Source organism: Silene latifolia, chromosome 7 (assembly GCF_048544455.1).
Source record: "Silene latifolia isolate original U9 population chromosome 7, ASM4854445v1, whole genome shotgun sequence".
NCBI lineage: Eukaryota > Viridiplantae > Streptophyta > Magnoliopsida > Caryophyllales > Caryophyllaceae > Silene > Silene latifolia.
The window spans coordinates 8,388,549-8,411,529 of NC_133532.1; the positions used below are offsets into that span (position 1 = coordinate 8,388,549).

The 22,981-nt window shown below is 36.5% G+C and overlaps 2 protein-coding genes and 1 pseudogene across 2 annotated transcripts; 1 reads left to right on the plus strand and 2 right to left on the minus strand.

The window, feature by feature from the left end:
• Window positions 1-2,067: 2,067 nt before the first annotated feature.
• LOC141591607 (uncharacterized) lies at window positions 2,068-5,810 on the minus strand (annotated as a pseudogene).
• Window positions 5,811-7,922: 2,112 nt separating this feature from the next.
• LOC141590860 (AAA-ATPase At3g50940-like) lies at window positions 7,923-13,654 on the minus strand. The gene is made up of 5 exons (XM_074411386.1): window positions 13,566-13,654; window positions 12,475-12,719; window positions 11,360-11,823; window positions 9,311-9,699; window positions 7,923-8,410 (listed from the first exon to the last, which is right to left on the minus strand). Exons 2-5 carry the CDS (start codon window positions 12,660-12,662, stop codon window positions 8,018-8,020), a joined length of 1,434 nt encoding a protein of 477 aa, XP_074267487.1. The 5' UTR covers window positions 12,663-12,719; window positions 13,566-13,654; the 3' UTR covers window positions 7,923-8,017.
• Window positions 13,655-14,906: 1,252 nt separating this feature from the next.
• LOC141589673 (uncharacterized) lies at window positions 14,907-15,493 on the plus strand. The gene has a single exon (XM_074410305.1). It carries the CDS (start codon window positions 14,963-14,965, stop codon window positions 15,491-15,493), a length of 531 nt encoding a protein of 176 aa, XP_074266406.1. The 5' UTR covers window positions 14,907-14,962.
• Window positions 15,494-22,981: the final 7,488 nt, after the last annotated feature.

Consider the following 22,981-nt stretch of genomic DNA (forward strand, 5'->3'; position numbering starts at 1 on the left):
GAAGGAGGTGGAAGTTGTGTAACAATGGTGTTGTAGTTGTGTGTTTGTTGGGAATTTTCAGAATTTAGGAGTGAGGGAGATGGAGTTGTGAGGGTTTAGTTGGGGGTTTTGTGAAGGGAAAAGAGGAGAGAAAAGCCCATGAGTTATAAAAAGCCCAACAACTCAAATTGAGCCGGTCTCTACTAGAAATTACGTCTCAAGCCCACTACAACTCAAGACGGGAAATATTATTATTATTATCCGACCAAAATATTTATTTTTGTATAAGATAAGCTTTAAAAATATAATATTTATAAAAATCATGTTTAATGATGAGATTAATTAAATTAAATAATTTAAAATATAAATACGACAATAGAATGGTTAATTAAATTATAATTGCCAAAATGGAAAATTCGCGGGTGTTACATAACCAACGTTATGGAAGGGAGATAAAAGGTTTGCATCAATTTTAGTTTTTTTTTTTTTTTTTTTTTTTTTTTTTTTTTTGCAACTTATATTTTTTAATTTTAAAAAAAAAAATTATGAATGAGGTGAAATATAAGGTTTTGTTTGTCATGTTGAACTCAAAGCTGGTAAAAATAGAAACTATACAAGTATACATATATGAAAATTAAAGGGTTAAACAAATAAACAAAAATGGAAAAATAAAACAATAGGCGAAAGTATAACTTACAACATAACAATAAAGCGTTCACATCAAAGAAGATCATGACATTGAATCCTATAAAACACAACAAAATAAAGAGGTCAGACTTAATTTACTAATAGAAATGTTAAGAAAACCATAAATAAAAATCAATACCAAGTTATACACAAGAGATATGTAATTTCACTTAAAGAGATGAAGTATATATATATGAAAAAAATGCTATAACATTCATTAAGATTAAGAATTCAAGAGTAAGATGAAAGGTTGAAATTAGGTTACGAACTTACAATGAATGAGAGAGGAGGAAAAACAAAAGTGGAGTAAATGCATAATAAAACATCTTGAATGTGTTATTATTATTATTATTATTATTATTATTATTATTATTATTATTATTATTATTATTATTATTATTAGAACTTAATTAGACATGAAATATTATACCCTATATTAGGAGGTTTTTGAGAGTTGTCACATGACAATTAAATACTACTCAAGTTAGTCTTTTAATGATATTTTATAGATGATTTAGCTAGTCATTTAACTATATTGTATAGATAGAAATATATTTCAACGCGGATATCGGCAATCCAAATGCATTTTGGCAAAAAAATTGGGGAAGATGATATTCTGAAAATTGTATATGTAGTTGATTCATATGTGGGTGGAGTAAAAGAATAGGGATTACTAATCCGATTTTGGTTTTTTTAAAGAAGGAAAAAAGGGTGGATTAAAAAATAATTTATTACTAGGTGACAGTCGATGTCTACGTAACATTTATAATCTTAGGTGGCTTTTAGTCGATGTTTACGTGACATTTAATAGGTGTTTCAAATAGCCTTTTAATAAAATTTTATAGATTAGAGTGACACGCGGATTAAGATGTGGCATTGCAAATGCATACGTGGCTTTTCCTTATCCTACGTGGCATTGTCTGCGTGGTCTTTTGAGGCTCAATTGGTCTCCCTTGTGACGGGTTACCATTTGTGGCGGATATTTTGTGAGATAAAATGGTAACAAAATGGGTTAGTGGAGAAAGGGGACCACATGAACAGTGTTGCAGAGAGAGAAAAAGTGGGTACTTTGTGCGGTAAAATGGTATCCGTCACTCCAAAGTGACGGATATTGTTGGTCACAAATGAGAATTTGTGTTTGAGGCTAGTCTTTTAATAAGATTTTATAGATTGCGAATTTACTAACCTAAGATTGTGAACAACAATCCCAAAATCATAAATCAGTGCTTTGGTCTTACGCTCCATGATCGCCATCCTCAACGAAGCGGAACAAGTAGTACAGAGAAAATAGACCGACACTCAGTTCATGTGCCAAGGCTTCGATAATACAGTAGAAGACTAGAAGTATAAAGACAATCAAGCCATGATAAAGATACAGAATACAGAATAATTAATAAATCGTGCCGGGAAAACTTTGCCTTATCAATCCATTCACAGAGTACCAAAATATCCAAGAATCCAAGATTAATCAGGCTATTTTCAACATTGTGCATTGCAGAAAACAAAAAAGTTGAGCATTACAGTATGTATGTCGAAACCAAAATACCAGGGTAGCAGATCTTCACGCTTTCATGTATTCGATAAACTAACTAGACCTTGCGAGCCAAAGTCCTTTGCTTAGTTGCATGTTGCACTACTTTTTCCTCGACTGGCAGTCCTTTCCTCCTCCTTACAGCATCAATGAGCTTTCTGGCTGTATTCTGAGGAACACTCGAACCGTCTCCAAATTCTTCAAGCTCTTCCTCAGTTTTAGGGACAAAAAATGGGTCCTCCATGAGCGCTTCCCAATGACTTAAGACGAGCAGGGCACTGGAAGATCCGGACGTCTTATTCCTAAGTTCATCAGCAAATCCAAAACTTTCAGAAACTGGCAAATAAGCATGCACTGTAAACAATGGTGAACTTTCTTGCATTTCTTCCTTCACTACTCGAACCCTTCTTCGACCCAGGACACCATACATGGCTCCTAGATACTCGGCTGGCGTGTTTAGCTCACAAAAGTACATGGCCTCCACAAGCCGTGGTCTCTTCTGAAGTACAGCAGCTCTACATGCTTCCTTGACAACTGTCATGACCTGACCAGTGAACATCCCATATTGGTCCAGGGACTGTTGCGGGTTTTCAAGCTCGTTTGAGTGAACTTCAGATGGGTGAATGTGGGCCTCGACAATAAATGCCAGACCCCACATCGGTTCATCGCATAAAGGACCTGCTGAGGTGGCAATTTGAAATCCTGATAACACACTATTCTCCAGGCTAACAGCTTCAGCATGGTTATCAGTATTGCCTCTAGAATCGGTATCAAACCCAAGTTTAGCAGAAACGTAAGGGAAACCCGAAACAATCACTGAATTATCAGTATTTTCTACTTCAGAATCTGGGGTAAGAAGTAGATTCGGGCCAACTTGCCCGGGCCCGAGGGCCCAAATTCTCTTCACAAGCTGTTCCCAAATCAATTTACACTTTTTATTCTTCTCAGCATCGCTTTTCTCATTTGCAGAAATAATATCGCTTTCTAGAGCATCCATAATTCTTTTCCTCAGAGCTTCAAGTGGTTGTTCATCTTCTGGAACAATAGCACCAATCTGGGACTCCAATTTCTTATAAGTTTGTCCGAGTTTACCACTGATTATTTCGCCTAGGGTGTCCGAACTTTCATCAAGTAATTTTGTGAGAGCTGTTGGGAGCTTCATGACACGTACTCTAACGGTACATCTACCATTAGGTGTTGTCTTTTCGACATAGTCAGTAGCACCAGTCAACACTTTGAGATTATCTAACGGGTTAGGTCCTTCGCCCTCAATAGTCTCTTTATAAGAGACAAGTGGTGGAGAAACTTCCAAGCTCACCTTAGCAAATCTTTCCCTCAAATCTTTAATGCATCGCTCGATATGGACCTCTCCTGCAGCAGCAAGGACATGTTCTCCTCTCGAAGAGACAGTAACCTCTACAAATGGGTCAGCCCGATTCAAAAGAATCAAACCCTTCAAGAGTGCCCCCATATCTGCTGGATCTGAGGGCTCGATTGCAACTTTAAGCATAGGCGAGACTTGAAACATCAAACTTGAAAAAGGCCAACAGTCTTTCGTGGAACAAAGAGTTGCGCTTTTCAAGATATGATGCCCAAGCCCTCGAATAGCTACAACATTGCCGGCTTTCACTGACGATACTGGCTTAAGACCCTGACCCATCATAAGGTACAGTGACCTGACTTCAGCTTCCTGTAAATGCTTCTGCTTGGTTTCCACTTTCAATGGATCATACAAAGCAGAAAGCACAAATATCTTCTGCCCCATGGTAAGAACTCCGCTAAAAATTCTAGCAAAAGCAAGAAAGCATTCATCGGATTCTTCTTCAGAAGAAGTGTCTATTGTTTCATTATTGGGACCCCTTGCCGGGATCAAGTTCAAAGGGACGGCAAAAATTTTGGAGACAAATGCAACAGTTGGTGCTTCAGGACTAGAATCACATGTTTCAACGCATCGCCTCACATGTTCGGCCCTGGCAAACACTTCAGAGCCGGCCATTTGATCCACAACTTCTCTCTTTGGAAGTAAACGTGAGATTCGGAAAGATTGAGCATCAATAGGGTCCGGCATACATTGAACCACCATAGACAAAATGGTATTCGAGAGAGGAAGCCAACGGCTCAAAACAGCCTGAAGCGCAATTTTTGGATCTTTATGCTGAAGCTCACGAGGAGGCACAGACAACTGAAAGTTTTTTACGACCTTCTCTAACATAGCCCTACCACCATCAGGCTCAAAAGCACCTTGGTATACCTGCCACAATGGTTCTAGCACAAATTGAACAAACATAGGTCGTAAATTACTTCCTCCACCCATAGCTTTTTTGCTCACAATCATTTTCGTCTTTGGGTTAAAATACCTAGGACCCCATAACGCCTTCTTAAAAGAAGCAGCGCTTGCCCCAAATTTTTTAGCATAGAACTCGGCAAACTCCCCAACACAAAAACCCCATCCATCCAAAGCACAAACAAAAGCCACATTACCCTTTTGAGGCTGAAAAGTATCTTCCTCATCGTCCTCAACAAACTCCTGATTTTCATCCTCACCCAAATCACCACCAGACGGACCTGCAAGTATAGAATCGACATCCGACAAATACTTCTCCGACTTATAACCACTCACTATATTATTCACCTCATGAACAATCCTCAACAACCTATTATAAGCCTCCATAGGGGTAAGCTTCAATTCATATATCAACCTATCAATCTTATTAAGCACTAAACAAGGCGTAAGCTTTTCGACCCACGCTTGTCTCAAAACAGCATGGGTCTGAATATGAACACCCTCAACAGCATCAACCAGAACCAATGCACCATCACTCAACCGCGCAGCAGTCGAAACCTCACTACAGAAATCCATATGTCCAGGGGAATCTATCAAATTAATATGATAATCTCTAAAATTAAGACCAATTGATGAACTTTTCATTGTAATTGCTCTCCTTTGTTCCTCATCTAAATAATCCATAAACCTCAATTTACCAGCTTGTTTCGGGTGAACGGCACCACCACAACCAGCAATTAAATGATCAGCAAGTGTAGTTTTTCCATGATCAACATGAGCAAGTATACATATATTCCTAACTTTCTTACAATCAAAATCAAAATCACCCATTTTTTGCCCTAATTTTTTTCCTAAATTTTCAATACCCAGATCAAATTACAACAAAACAAGCTAAAATCTCAAGTACCCAGATAATAAAATTCAATCTTTGAACAAAATCTCAAGTACCCAGATGATAAAAACTCAAACTTTGAATCTATTGGGTTCTTTTCTGTGTAGAATCGGGGAAATTCTTGCTAATATTATGCTAATTGTGTTAATGGTACAATTACTTTTGTCTGAAAATCCAATAAACATATCTTATATAAACGAAAACGAGGAAAAATAATTGGGGAAATAAGGAAAGATTGAGGTTACCGACTTAAATTGAAGTGAAAAAACATGAGCAAATTGTTGCAATTCGGCGGCTGAAGGATGAAACAACAAAACGCAATGAAATATAGAGAGTATATGATTGTTGTAATAGGGCTATTTGCGAAATTGCCTGGCCCGAATACTCGGATCCAAACCCGACATTAAACCCGAAACCCGAACGAAGTCCCGAGTATGACCGTAATCCTAATTGACCCGAATTAGTAATGACCCCTGAATGTTTATTGTTGTAAATGAGACAATTATTATCCATGAAAAACTTGATAATAATAGACTCCAAAATGACACAAGATGTTGTGACTTGTGACCCAAATTCTGGCAAACCCGAAAATGACTCGGTTGACCCGACTCAGTTAACCCGGTTATCAGATATATTTCTAGCCCACTAAAGATGTAGTGACGTTTCAATTATTTTTAATCCGGATTCAAGTCGGGTACGAATATTGGGGAGATAAAGTTCTCTTTCATGAGTGTTAACACGTCTATATTCATATGGCTCGAACACAAGACATATGATTAAGTTAAAAGTAATTCAACGGCTAAAGATAGACCTGGCAAAAACGGGTCAACGGGTCGGGTCAGTTCGGGTCTCTCATTGAACTCAGGTCAATTTGGGTCGGGACAGGTCTTTTCGGGTCAAGCGGGTCGGGTTGTTTCGAGACGGGGCATTTTCGGGTCAATGAATAATAGAGAAACAGTCATTTCAAGTCTTTTCAGTAATTAGAGCTATATTTTGTCGGGTCATTTTCGGGTTTGGTAGTTTCGGATCGGGTCATTTTCGGGTTGGGTCAGTTAGGGTCAAGAAAACTCGGGTCATGTTCGGGTCGGGCCAGGTCAATTTGGGTTTTCAAGTCCCATTCAGGTGATGTAGTTCGAGTCACTTCAAATTTCGGGTCAATTAGGTCAGATTACTTTTGCCAGGTCTAGCTAAAGGTTACACTGGATAAAATGAGGCTCTGGGGAACATTTGGAGAAAAGAAAGCTAGTGTATGACAAGTTTGGATCGATCAATATACTCGTAGTGATTTTAAATTTTTAAGCTGTCAAATGACAAGTTTTCCACTCTTTTTTCTTGTAAAAATAAACAAAATGACAATCCCTCCACTAATTAATTTCCTCATCTATGAATGAATGAATGAAATAGTATTATTTTGTCTTTGTATTGGTGACTCCTACTCCCTGATTTAGACCTCTCCCTTGACTGCTGAGTGCTGCCAACCACAGATTCCATGGCCTTCCAAAACCAAGTCAATTCCTTATTAGACTAAATTAGTTAGTATAAGCCCGTCTCATATAAGTAATTACTATATTATTAAAAATTCGCAACAATTAACATAATGTTGTGCTTTACGCACCATGTTACGTTTATGTTTTACGCATTAACTTACATTTTACAGATATCCTTTACGCTCTTTACATACGTTTTATCTTTACTTAACTGCGCTTTTTTCTTTACGACTTTTGCTCACGTTTCATTCGGATGGATATTTGATCCGTCTATAACGAGAATTTGTGTATAGATATTGACTTGGACAAGTGACACCCCTAATTTTCCTCAACCCTTGACGTATTTTCAGCATTATACTACTCCATATCACATTGTCTTATAGCCTATATACAAGTCTTTACATGAGCTATGGTTGCATTGGTTGAAAATGTGTCACCACATTGTTTTTCTATTTCATTGAGTTTTGGATTACAAGTGTACGTAATTCATAAATGGAATTGTAAACTATATATATATTTTAATCAATATAAAAAAAAAAAAAGGTTAACATTAAAAAGAAACCTTCACATAATATTACGATTTACAATCATTTGAAGAAACGCCATTGGGCAACTAAGCAAGCACTATTAACAGTGACAGAGCCAGAATTTGAACTCAGCGGAGGCGAAAGGGTAATTTTATAAGGGAACCTCAAATTTTTTTTTGAAAATTTTAACTAAAACTTTCGAAAATTTCAAGCGCGAGCAGGGCGAGCGCCCCTACTAACCCCCCTCGTTCCACCACTGACTCTTAAAATGATATGACCATTGTCCATTCATCTAAACAAACATTGTAGAATGATGGAAGATAATAATAATTAATTCGTATAATTAAACTCACCTAAAAGTGAAGATAGTAAACTCAGAATTTCTATCAGTTTAATTACACCTTGCGTGAAGAAACCCAAAGTTCCACATGTGAGGGTTGCCCACATTGATAAAAGAGGAGAAGAATTGCCACTTTATAAGGCAAGAAGCTACTCCCTCTATTGCCAATTGGTTTTAGAGTGGAACCATATTGGACCTGCGTTGTGGACTCTTTTTCCTCCGTTTGGATGTGGCCCAGACCCGTTGTTGAGTTTAACACCTTGTCCTTAGATCATTCATTAGATGGATTCTTACTCTTCATTATCGTGTTGTTTCTTCTTTTCTCGACTTGTTCCCAATCGCTTCTTGAGCATTTCAACAACATTAGTAAGGGCAACATCAGCGTCTTCGCTTCGTATCAACTCTTCAGCTACTTCTGCTGGAGTTGCATTTGCAAGTTCAAGTAGTTGCTCAATCTCCTTAAACAGTGCATGCTCCCCTGTAACTCCAAGGTAATTGTTGACAAGGATCCTGAAGCCACCCATGGTCAAGTATGACATATGTATATGCATGTCCATTCGCCCTGGACGCAACAAAGCAGGGTCTAGCCTTTCCTTTTGGTTTGTGGTGAAAATAATTATTCTCTCGTCTCCGCAACTTGACCATAGACCATCAATGAAATTCAATAGCCCCGACAGTGATAACTGCACTACCAAAAATGTTATATTGTTAGCAATATAATAGACCACACAAAACATACTCAACCTGAAATGACATGATAATAACACGCCCAAAATACAACTGGATTATACTAAACTTTCCCTTTTCCACCGATTAATACAAAATATTAATAATAATAAATTTTACAATTAAATATCAGGTTTTATAATTGTTACTTTGTATTTTCTTTAATATTTCTATTTAAAAACCGTGCCTTAGCGTGGGATCTATACTAGTATTATACTTAGTATCTCCTATTTACTAAAATGAATAGGAATTCTCACATTTTTCCCTCCAAAAATATCTTGTTAAATAAGGAAGGTAACTACAATTATGTGCATTTACTAAAAAAGGAAACTAATAATTACATTTGTATTACATTAAATTATTATCTTTTAATTAAAATTAATCTTTTACTCAATTATATTATTTTCACATCTAACTCCAAACTATAATATTTTAATTAAAATATAAATAAAATTTATATAAAACTATAAATTGCTAAATCTTTTATTGATACTATTATTTAAGAATGACTTGATACATGCTACATACAAAACAAAACTGATCACTGTTATTACTTTCGTGACAAATAAAAATTGAGATGACTAAAAAATTGAATTCATTAGCTTTATGGGTAAAAAATATTTTGTTTTAAAATACATTTAAGCAAAAACAAATCTCTTGATTAATTGTCAAGAAAACAAAATACAATAATGAGAAATATGGACAATTAATGAAATATCACTATTTTATAAGTTATTTATTTATTAAAAAAATATTATATATACCGTGCATTTATTGCACGTAGTCTAAACTAGTTTAATAGTACAATAGAACCAAAGAATCACATGTAAGTAAAATTGTGATGATGAGTCACTAACCTCTTTGGAATTTGCCTCCACAGTATCATTAGCTCGAATAATGCTTCGATTCTCATGTTCATGTTGATCGAAATCATCATTATCAAAACCATCATAGTCCCAGCTAGAGTATTGCCGAGAAAGGCCTAAGGCACAATCAATATCTTCAATGACCACAATCGACTTATTCTGAGTAGAAAGCATCAACTTCCTTAAAGTTGCATCATCGTGTACACCACCAAGTTGTAGATCATAGATATCAAACCTTAGGTAATTCGCCATGGCCGCGACCAAGCTAGATTTCCCGGTACCAGGAGGCCCATATAATAGATACCCTCTTTTCCATGCTCTTCCTACCCTATTATAAAACTCCTTTCTCTTAATAAACTTATCTAAATCACTAATAATACCTGCAAATGATTGAATCCCTGACCGTGTCATTCTATTGATACGATATATATAATAGGAGTACAAGTTTGAACGAAATACAAGATACGAATATTTACGATATACAGGCTCTGTTTGGTAAATGGCATATTGGCCAAATTTCAGCATATTGGAGAGATTTAGCATGTTTGACTTACGAATATGCTATTTAGAGCGTTTGGTTAATGGCATATTGAAATAGCATATTGGGGTCCAATATGCTATTTTGCAATATGCTGCTCCTACTAGCATATTAGATTAGCGGATTAGAATGAAAAAATATTGTCATATTTACCCCCTTAAAAAATACTAACATTCCTTTTATATATTTAATAAATAATTTATTCATATCCTTATTTGTCATTTTACAAAGAATCTAAACAATCTGCTAATCTAAAACTGACAATTACCAAACACCTCTAAAACAATTCTGCTAAATAAATCTTCTAGTCAAACCCGCTAAATCATTATGCTAGTCAAATCTGCTTTCTAAATCTGCTTCTGCTAATATTAATCCGCTGTTTACCAAACAGGGCCACACTATCTTAGAATATAGAAAGATAATATTGACATATTATATTATACATATTTACTAATCCCCTACTACTAAGAGAATAAAAATTCTCTTAGTTTTCCCTCCAAAAGGCATCTAGCTAAATAAGGTAATAAGTAAAAAAAAATCGTTACATTATTATCTTTTCAATTAATATATTCTTATAATTAAATTCTAATCTTCTAATTAAAATTCATATTTATGACTTTTTCATTAAAATCCATAATTTATTATGCAATCATCTCCATTCCATAGATATTATTCTTCATCAATTACACTCTAACATTGCAAACTTCTTCTTATGCAGTCTTTAACATAATTATTGTTATCATTAACACCCTAAAATTACGTAAATATATTTCTTATATTATCCTTCATCAATTACATTCTAAATGTTATAAGGTTTATACGCGTTTTAATTAGATTTTACATTTTTACATCACTTAATTGTAATTTAATGTCATAAGTTAGTTTCATGCAATGATATAGCATTATTGAGTTAATTTTTATAGTAAAGTAAAAATGGTTTAAGGCAAAAATAACTTAACTTAAAAGTGTCTTTTGATGGTAATAAATTTTCATTTACTACCTTTTACTAAGATTATATTAGTATATTATAACATTAAAGATACCGTTAATTTATGCAATTAATTTAATGAGAATGTCTCTTTATAAAAAAAAACTAAAAAATACCGTGCTGTAGCACGGGATCTACACTAGTATAATATAATATGTCAATATTATGTTTAAAAGAATATTTACAATAATATGTATAATATAATATGTCAATATTATATTATACATATTTAATAATAACACAAATACTATCCTACAACCAGTTGTATAATAGCATTATACAACTTCATCAAAGTTATCGAGCTCTCACACAAAGTTGTTGAATTATTTTACAAGTTATTGAGCTATTTTACGAAGTTATTGAGCTTAATAATTATTCTGTTAAGCTCAACAACTTTGTACATAGCTCGATAATTTTGTTAATAGAGCTCGACAACATTGTAACAAAGCTCAACAATATTGAATAAATTGTATATACAACCAATTGTATAATACATTAACTGTAATAATAATACCTTTTTTAAGATCTGGATCTAAGGCCAATGCATCGAATGTAAACGGATGTTTAAACTCGACCGATTTCCAACCATTTCCTTGACCCTCCAATGTATAAAGATAAATATCTTTTTGTAGTTCCATTTTTTCTTCATAATACTTAACCACTACACATGGTAAGTGGAAATCAAGAACATGATTCTTATACGCAATGTCGAAACATAGCTCAAATGACAACTCACCCACCGTGTAATTATCCTCCTCGCCCTTATGGTTTCTACAAACAAGTTTCCAAAGTATTTTAATTCCATCCATTTCTAGGGTTTCGACATATTCTTCACCTTGTGTAATTCGATAGGATATTGGTTCATTGACGTTCGTGTAGCCGGCGTTAAGCCGTGTGGCACTCATACGAAGCTTGTTGGAAATGTAGAGTTCACAAGCCTGGTAGAGTATGTTATTGTAACCCATGTCGTCCACGTACCTATTTACGACCAGAGTTAGAAACTACATTGTTATTGTTGAAATATATAGAGAGACAATGGCTATTAGACCTATTAAACGGGTCGGGCGGATCGGGTCACGGGTCGGGTTAGATACAGGTCACGGGTCAGGTTAGGGTTTTAATACGGGTCAAGAAATAATTTTTAACGCCTTTTTTAAACGATTTTTTTAAAGAGTAAAATATATTTAAAATTATTATTTTAATCATATACAATAAATATTGATATAATTATTAAAATAAAGTTTTTTTAATAATTATTTCATTACTACATATTATAAAAGTTATATAAAATTGACTTTTTAGTTGAATTTTTAATTTTAACTAATAAAAAAAATAATTTTTTAACAATATTTTCAAATATAATATATAAATATCAATATTTTTAATAAAATTCAGAATTTTCCCTTGACCCAACGGGTCGATCCTTCGGGTCGGGTCTCGACCCTAAAATAACGGGTCATTTTGGATTCGTGTCAGAAGGGTCGCGGGTCGAAAAAATCGGGTTTGTAACCCTAAAAACGGGTTGGGTTTTCGGGTCGGGTCGAGTTTTGACAGGTCTAATGGCTATTGTTGAAATAGAGAAACTACATTGTTATTGTTGCATTGTTATTGTTGGAAATGTCCGCGTACCTATTTACGACCAAAGTGAAGGATTCCTTGGGAGAGGGTTTGTTAAACAATTGCTCAATCTTAGCAAAAATGTAGTTTCTAACTTGTTGAGGAATGAATTGGTTGTAAAATTGTTGAAATAGAGAGACAATTGCAGTCAATGTTGTGTAGACTGTGAATAATGATGCAGCTGAAAATGAACTCATCATGGTTTTATAGTTGATGCTACTTCCTCTTTACTTAGCTAGCTCCTTGGTTGCAACCATCTGAAAAACAAATACAAATATATATGACTGTTAAATCCAACAACAGGCCTAGGCCGCATCCAAACGGAAGAGACATAGTCCATAACGCAGGCCCAAGAGTGTTTTACTCTAAAACCAACCAATTGTCAAGGAGTAGCCTCTTGTAGAAGTAGTTCATTGCCTTAATAAAGTGGTAATTCTTCTCCTCTTTTATCAACATGTTTTATCAACTTTGACCTTAAGAGTTTTTTTTTTTTTATTTAAAAAAAAACCTTAATTATCGGATATGATTTGAGAACAGCTCGTTAGTCTTAAAATTAAAAGATGCCATATTAAGCATAATGAATACAAGTTGTTACCAAAAAAAATAATCCTTAAACTTTGACAGAGAAAAATCTTACATCAAATTTCATACGAGTACAAGGTATTGTTATAACAGAAGCAAGAAAGACAAATAAAAATAATGTGTTAGTTACGTCCACAAGGCAGAAGGGAGTTTTATTGATCAGATTACAGATTCAGACGAGTCTTTTGCGAAATTAGCAATTTCTTTCAAAGTATTCGCCAAAATAGCCGTTTCATTAAAATATTGTCCAAACTAAGGATATTATCATTCTAATTACTAGAATAGCCATTAAATTATTAAGTTGCCTTAGAAAATAATACTAGCTGGTTTGGTTCGGTTTAATTTGACTATAAATTATATTTAGTTATTTACCAATCAGCACAAACTCACTTAGAAAGAAAAAGAGGAATTAGGAATTTTGGACAAGATGATAACATCTTAACATCGCTATAAATAATTCACAATTGAATATAAATAATTAACTAAACTAGATTGTACTGTATATGAATAAGAGAACTCACCAATTATGATCAGAAACTCGATTTCGTGCCTTGTACGTTGAGATTAGAGAACTTCAATATTATTGTATAGGCTGATGTCGTTGAATGAATTGGGAATTCAAGGGTTTAGGTTTAGGTTTAGGTTTAGGTTTGGGTGGAAGTGGACTTACAGATGATTTTTCGTTAACCGGTTTTGATTGCTAGGTCAATAGGCTAGAAAGAAGAGAGTTTTATTGATATAATGAGGAGTTTTTCGGATCCACACGGTATGAGCATGACTATTAGGGAGATGTTTAGAGAGTTTATATAATAAACTCTAAGACCTAATATAGAATGACCTAATAAGGCCCCAAGCTAAGACAGATCCGAACCCAATAACAGATTACGACTTTTGCTCACGTTTCATGACTGTTACTAGAGGTGGTAATCGGGCCAGTCGGGTCGGTTTTGGGTCGGGTCGGGTCGTCGTATCAGGTTCGGTCATATCGGGTCAGCATATCCTTTCGGGTCAGATCGGGTTTGGGTCGGGTCATTATCGGGTTCGGTTACTTAATCGCATTACTACAATTTTTTACAATTAAATTTAGTTTTTAACCTATTATTTGGTTTAATTACTTTATTACTAAGTCAAACATATCAATCTAAGGTGCTGTTTGGCATTGCTTATGGAAAATGACTTTTTATTTTTAAAAGGAGTTTATTCACAATTTACTTTTTGGAAAAGTTTTAGTTGTTTGGCCATACTTTTGTAAAAGCGGTTTCTTACAAAATTTACATGTTTGGCCTAACTACTTTAATACAACTTTTGTTTGCTTATTTGGTTCTTTATGTAAAAAGGAGAAGTAGAAGTAATAAATATCTACTTCTGCTTTTAGGGGTGAATAATCAGTTTTTGACTTCTCAAAATCACTTTTAAAACTCTATAATTTACCATGTTTGGCCAAGTTACTACTTTTTCAATTACAAAATCACTTTTTAAGCTTGGCCAAACAACACCTAAATACAAAATCACTTTCACTTTGATAAAAATTAAGCTTAATAATTATCAGGTCATCAATTTAATCGGGTCGAGTCAATATCGGGTCGGGTCGAGTTCGGGACCGGGCCACAATATTTCGAGCCCTGCCGGACCGGGTTTGCTCGGCCACTCGGGTCGGGTCAGACTTGTCCGCTCTAACCGTTAGGGAGAGGCTTTATGATTTATGGTTTTGGAACAGAATTCAGTTAATCTGTTTTACAGCCGAATTGAAATAATACCCATAGTAACAAAAAACAGCTGTACGTGACACCCATTATATATCCCTCTATATAATTTCATGCACAATATTATTATTACATGTATATACAAATACACCCTTTTTCTTTAATCATGATTCATAAATCATAATACCAAGTTTCTCATAAAACCATAAAAAAAAATGTCAGGCCAAACAGTGACAAGATCAACATCAACAACGTCGACAAACCGACGACAACCTCTAATCGCCGTATTCGCAACAACTCGGTCAACCTCAACGTCGTCTACAAACGTTAGAGAGGTCGCTGGAGGGACGACCGGGAACGTATGTTTATTATGTTGTTGTTGTCCATGTGTTTTGCTCGAGTTTCTAGTCTTGGCCGTCTATAAGGTTCCGATGAATGTCGTACGTCGAATGTGGAAGAGTCAACGTCGGAAGACGTTGACCAAGAAAAGGAAGAAGAAGAAGGTGATTCTTGAAGAAGCTATGGAAGTCAACGTGACAAATCAGCAGCAGCGGCATTGTCAGCATCAGCCAGGTCAGCATGTGGTGGGGTATATTGATGAGTTGTCGGATGTTGAGTTTAAGGAGTTTGAGAAGGTTAAGGTTTCGATTGATGGGTTAGCGGAGGCGGTTGAGTTGGATAAACAGATGTGGGATCGGTTTAGGGATGCTGGGTTTTGGAGGAGCCCTTCTCAAAAGTTCGATTAACTTTAAATCCTGACTCCGTCGTTTGAAATATCGAGTCCATTACTTGGACAGATTATATATTCTTCTTGGGTTCGGGTCACTGATAATCGGGTTTAGGGATGCTGGTTTTTGGGTCGTCACCATTTTAATGACTGTTGTTTAATTTGAATTATGGTGTTTGGGTCATCACCATTTTAATGACTCCTGTTATTTTATTAAATCGAGAGTCCTAATGATATCGAGATTTATTGAATTGTTTCGATTGAGGTTTGGTTGGTTATAAGATCGTACCATCTACAACTCCACAATTTGGAGTCGTAAGAGTACGAGACATCAATTATTATGTGTGAATTAGAAGATACTGATTGTACATGATCGTGTCCATGTTTGTTTATTGTTTAAGGCCAATTTATAAAAACGTTTTTCTAGTGTAAGCCCTAAGACAGGATTTACGGCAAGACAGAATGGGGCATCTTGAGCAAAAGGAGTCACAACAACAACAACAACAACAACAACAACAACAACAACAACAACAACAACATCAGAGCCTTAATCCCAAAATGATTTGGGGTCGGCTGATATGAATCATCTTTAGAACCATCCATAGGTGAACGCACACCTCAAAAATCGAATAGAAAAGGGAAAATGAAAAACAAAAGGGGGAGCGAAAATGTAATGGAAAGTCAAGGTAAACTTACAGGTTTTAAAATCAAATTTCAGATTTCTTTTATAAAAACTTAAAATTTAAATCGAGAGAAAAAATTAAAAAGATCTTGAAAACCGAAATAGAATTAAGGATCCGGAATGCCTTAAAAGTGAACCGAGTAAAATATATAAGAAAGTGGTCGGTAAAAAAATGTAATAAAGGAGAGAAGAACAAATAATTTATTTATTTTTAAATTAAATAAAAACACTAAATATGTCAAAAAAAATATCAAATACTAGAAATCAACATGTATCATTTCCCTCCATTGTGACCTCTCACAAACAAATTATTTGTACTCTAGAACCAAAACTATTATATTCTAAAAGGCATTCAAATACGGAGCATTCTAAATTTGGTACTGCTGAATTAACATTCTATATATGCTTCTATAAGCCCTCTAGAAACCAACAATGTCTGAAGGAGCAAGGCGTTGCCGCTAACAAACTACAGATGTGGAACGCGGGTGACCACCCCTGCTACTCTGCTAGCCCCCGCTTGGCTCCCCCCACGTTATAGCTAGGTTCATTTACATAGAAGTATAGAACTATGCCCGGTTATATATTGAGGTGGTGCTTCAAACTTGGGATTTCATAATACAAAAGCAGAGTTTGGATCATCTATAGTTGTCAAATAAAAAAAAAACAAAAATCGAAAAATGAAATATAAATTGCTTTTTTATGTAAAAAAATTGAGTTATTTACAAAGTTTTATAAATATATTAAAATCTAAAATACTTCCTCCATTCAACTCCACTCAACCTATTTGAGTTTTACACAAATATTAAGAAGGGTGGGGTTGGGTGGAATATATTATAAATAAATAATGGGGTATGATGTAAATAAGTGGGGTATGAGTGGAAAAGGGTGGAGTTTGATGTAGAAGTAGTGGGGTATGAGTGGCAAATATTGTAAATAAGTAATGGGGTATGAGGATAAAATGGTCATTTGTCATTCTTTTTTAGGAAATAGGTAGAGTGGAGTTGAATGGATGATAAAGGAAATATGGTAGAGTGGAGTTGAATGGAGGAAGTAGTTTTTTCTTTAAATGCGGTATTTATCCCAAAAAAAGAAATAGTCATTTTATTTCGCACTTTTGTCTAAAAATTTAAATAATATTGTGTTTTTTGGAAATATTTTTATAAATTTATTTCGAAAAACAAGATTTCTTGATTGAAAGTTAACGTTTTTAGAGATTAGTACAAAAATAGAATAATATTGTATTAGAATTATTATAGGGTTAAGTGTAAATAATTGATATTATTCATTCAAGGTGATTCTGACAGAATACAATTCTATGCTTTATATACTTACATATTGAATAGAGAATATGGCTAAACTAGGAAGGCAATTAAGGATTGCCATATATACACAAATATGGTGTGGAAAGAATTATAGCTAGCAACTATTATGGGATTTGCAACGGCTCTTTTCCAAGAATGGGGCAACAGCTATATTCCGTGTTTTACCCCCCCTCAAGTTGGAGCGTGGAGAGTCGAGACGCCCAACTTGGAGAGAAGTTCTTCAAACGATGTCCGTCCGAGTGCTTTGGTGAAGATGTCAGCTAGTTGACTTTTTGTGTGGACGTAACTTGGGTTAATAAAACCTTTAGTATACTCGTCTCGAATAAAATGACAATCCACTTCGATATGTTTGGTCCGTTCGTGAAATACGGGATTGCGAGTGATGTGTAGTGCCGAGTCATTGTCACAATGTAGATCAACTACTCTTTTGAGTAATGCCGAGTGATGAGAGCAAACCATTTAACCATTTTAGTTCGCATACCGTGAAAGCCATGGCGCGATATTCGGCTTCGGCGGAGGACAAGGAGACGGTATTTTGCTTCTTAGTCTTCCACGAAATCGGGGAGCTGCCCAAGAACACTAGATAGGCAGATATAGACCGCCGAGTAGTAGGGCAAGACGCATAACTAGCATCACAATATGCTTGTAACGTCAAGGGGCTGTTGCTTCGGTATAGAAGGCCTTGTCCGGGATTGTTTTTGAGATAACGCACAACATTAAGAGCGGCATTCCACTGTTCAACGCGTGGAGCATGCATGAACTGTGCTAGTATATGGACTGAGTAAATCAGTTCTGGTCTCGTTATAGTGAGGTAGACAAGGCGGCCAATGAGACGGCGATAAGGTTGTGGGTCGGTGAGTAAGTCGGTTGTGGAAAGTCCGAGTTGGTGATTGGGTTCCATTGGAACGGTTGCAGGTCGTGAGCCAAGGAGGCCGGACTCTGTAAGTATGTCGAGGGCGTACTTTCTTTGAGAGATAAATAAGCCGGTTTTATTTCGAGCAATTTCAATTCCCAAAAAATATTTAAGTGGCCCGAGGTCTTTCATATGGAAGCACGTGCTTAAGTAGGTCTTGAATTCTTGAATTTTAGAGGAATTATTCCCGCATATAACAAGATCATCGACGTAAATAAGTATATGTACCTCGGTTTCAGCCTTTGTGAATGAGAATAAGGAATGATCGTAGGCATTTTGACGGAACCCGTAGTTTTTCAAGGCGGAGGCTAATTTAGCGTACCAGCACCTCGGAGCTTGTCGGAGGCCATATAGAGATTTGCGGAGTCGACATACTTTCCCGTCTTGCCGTTGATCATAGCCCGGGGGTAATTTCATGTATACTTCCTCGTGAAGTTCGCCGTGCAAAAACGCGTTATGAACGTCCATTTGTTGTAGATCCCAATTTTTGGAGGCGGCAACAGCAAGTAGTGTGCGGACTGTAACAAGCTTAACGGTAGGAGCGAACGTTTCATTGTAGTCGACCCCTTCCACTTGTCGGTTTCCCATGACCACGAGCCGTGCTTTGTGCCTTTCGATGGTGCCATCAGCATGATATTTAATCTTGTAGACCCATTTTGAAGCAATGGCCTTTTTATTAGGAGGTAGAGTTTCCAGTGTCCATGTGTTGTTTCTCTCGAGAGCTTCGATTTCCGACTTCATAGCGTCCCGCCATTGAGCAACCTGTACGGCCTGTTTAAATGTGCTAGGCTCGTGATTTTTAGTCACGGCCGAAAGAAAAATACGATGTTTATGTGTAAATTTACTGTAATCAAGAACATGGGAGATGGGGTATTTCGTATCTGGAGACAGTGTCGATGCGGCGTGAGTAGAGGGACTGATAGGCGGTTGTTCATATCCGGAGAGACGGGAATTTGGAAATTTTGTGCGATGACCTTTGCCCATGTCAGTAGCGGTTTGTGTAGGTGCAGAGGAGGTAGATGTGTCGTGTTCAGGGGAGGGATTTGCAGAGGGATTTTCGGTGGTGTTGGTGGCGGAAGTCTCTGGTGGATTTTCTGTTGTCTCTGGTGGATTTTCTGTTGAGGGCCGTGTTGAGGGTGATGAAGGTTGGGCCGTGTCACATGTTATGGTAGGCTGGGACGTTTTGTCAGTGTTCGATGATTGTGGTGGTATGGTGTCGTTGGGCCGCGGGACTGGCACTTCGGGAGGGATAGGAGCAAAAGCATCGTCCAAAAAACAGTAGGTTTGATTTAAAGGTTTTGAAATATTATTATAAGGAAATTCATTTTCGATAAAAACGACATCACGAGAATTAAAATAAGTCCCGGTTTCTAAGTCGTAGACTTTCCACCCCTTTTTGCCAAAAGGATATCCTAAGAAAACACACTTGCGACTTCGAGATGCAAATTTGTCTCGAGATCGGTTAATATTTTTGGCGTAACATAGACATCCGAAAACTCGAATTTGATTGATGGGGGGCGGTTTTTGAAAAAGAAGTTCATACGGGGTTTTACCTTTGAGTATAGTTGAGGGAGTTCGATTAATAAGGTAAACGGCTCCCAAAACACACTCTCCCCAAAAGTATATGGGTAGATTAGCTTGAAAAAGAAGAGCTCGTGCTACGTTTAAAATGTGGCGATGTTTTCGTTCCACACGACCATTTTGTTGGGGTGTGTCGACCATTGAGGATTGATAAATAATACCGTTTTCGTTAAAGAATTTTTCAAAGCACGTGAACTCGGTACCATTATCACTTCTCAAGGATTTGATTTTCTTATTAAATTGTCTTTCAACGAGAGTGAAAAATTTAGCGGCGTTTGACGTGTGTCACTTTTCTGACGAAGAAGATATACCCACGTCGAACGGGAAAAATCGTCAACAATAGTTAAGAAAAACGAGACCCACATGAGGCATTTTCAGAATAAGGCCCCCATAGATCACAGTGAATTAAATCAAAAATATCCGATGCAATACTTAAACTTAAAGAAAAAGGTTCTCGTGTTTGTTTCGCACGAAGACAAATATCGCAATGTTTGCTATGAAAATTAGAGTTTAAATGTTTATTTGAAAGAAATGGTAAAAAACGAGAAATACTCGAACCCGGGTGACCCAAACGACGGTGCCAAAGTTCGGTTTCATCCGGTGTGGAAATCGTGTTTATTTGAGCTGCCAGATCACGCACGCCCTTGAGAAAATACAGTCCCTCATGCTCCTCACCCGCACCAATCACCGTCTTCGAGGAACGGTCCTGTATTAAGCAAAATTTGTGAGAAAATTGGATTGTTAATGACGTATCAATAAGGAGTTTGGATACGGAAATTAAATGACAATTGAGGTCAGCAGCAAACAAAGCATCTCGTAAAATAAGGCGGGGAGATAATCGAATATCCCCACTTTGGGTGGCAACTGTAATGTCACCATTGGGCAAACCCACTGAACGTGGTGAGATTGGTTTAAGATTCGAAAAGTCGGACAAACAACTAGACATATGATTCGATGCACCCGTATCAATAATCCAATAGAAAGGAGAGAATTTACCACTGATGGTGTCATTTTTGAGCGTGGCTTGACGATTCTGCCACATTGCATTCAACTCCTCAAGTTGTTGAGGGGTCATACTGTTAAGATCGAGCTTGTCGAAGGTGGATACGGAACCAGTGGCACTGACAGTTCCTGCAAAAGAAGTCTGACCAGCGGAGGGCTGGCCGGCAGTACTGGGCACGGGTCCAGTAGTACTGCTGCTCTGTTTCAGTCCTGCCCCCGCCCCCTGTTTCTTCAAACGCTCCCAACGAGCTCATCCCTCAACATCGGGGACGAACACAGCATTACTCAAGTCCGTGTCATTTGGATTAATAAAGATGCGATCACGGGGACGGTCACCCCACCAGTCGGGGAAATTTCCCGTAACACGGTAACATAATTTGAAGAAATGGCCATTCTTTTTGCAAGCGATACAAAACGGTCGATTTTGGTCACGAGCAGTGTTGGAGTTCGAATGATAAGACTGATTGGAATCCCGCCCCCCATGAGGTCGATTATTATGATTAACGCGAGCAGCAAAAACCATTGTATCAGGCTTGGAATCAGACCGGTTAGATGAGATATTACGCATTGCTTCGTCTTGTAAAAGACGATTGTAAATTAAGTCTAAATTTGGAAGGGGACGGATTGCAAGGATTTGGGACCGTGTGCTATCAAAACGGTCATCGAGACCCATTAAAAAGTCCCTGATCTTTTTCTTTTCTCTATGGGTGTCAAGGAGACTTACCAGATTGCAGGCGCAAGGGTCGCACGAACAGGTGGGAAGCGGGTCAGACTCGAGAAGCTCATCCCACGCTTGGATCATGCGGCGTAGTAATTCTGCAAAGATTCCGTTGGGCCTTGTCGGCACGCCATTAAGTCAGCGTGTAATTTGTATACCCGTGCTTCATTTGTTTGACAAGAAACGGTTTTTGATATCGTCCCAGATTTGTTTGGCCTGAGGACGATAGGAGATCTGTTTTTGGAGTTTGGGGTCGATGGAATTGTAGAGCCAGAGAGTGACCAGCGCGTTGGTAGATTGCCAGGAGTCGAATTTCGCGTCGGTGGCTGATGGTGGTTTAACCACGCCATTGATATACCCTAACTTGCCTTTCGCAAGAAGGGCGAGATGAAAGGAACGGGACCATTCATCGTAATTGCTTCCATTGAAGGAAATAAGGGTAATTCTGGTACCGGTGTTTTCGATTTGAACAATATTTGATGAAGAATCGGGGGGATTGACGATCTGTTGTTCTTGATCCGTCATCCTGTGTTTGTGTGTTTTTCGATGAAGAAGAGGGAAAGTCGGCAATTAGGATGAACCTGTAGCTGATACCATATTAGAATTATTATAGGGTTAAGTGTAAATAATTGATATTATTCATTCAAGGTGATTCTGACAGAATACAATTCTATGCTTTATATACTTACATACTAGTTTGAATGCCCGTGCGTTGCAACGGGGTAATTAGCTTATTTATAATGCAAAAAAAAAAACGTTATAAACGTTTAATGTTTACATTATATGTCTAATGATTTGTTTACATATTATTAAAATATCTCTTTCAAAAAAAAAATAAAAGATTAATATATACGTGGGTTAACTCTTATTTATAATCATATAATCACCCCACCTTATACTAATCTTTCGATGTGGGACAATTATACTATTTATAAGTAATATATTCACAAAAATTGGATTTTTTTTTTCTGATGTGGGACAATTCTAATATTTATACGTAATATATATTTATCAAACCTGCATTATTTTTCAATGTGGGACAAATAACATACTCAGAATTACTCCATCTTTTTTGTACTTAGTTCGACATCCAACCAGATCTCGAATACCGAATACAGATAATTGCTGCTCATTATATCTAATAGTTATATTTAAATTTAATAATATGATCAAGTACTCTCCATTAATATTTGTACGTTGTTTTTCTTCAAAAAAAATTTAACATAATTGAGATACGGAAATTTTCCGTGGTACCCCTTAATTTTGTTAGATTTTCCATATTACCCCTA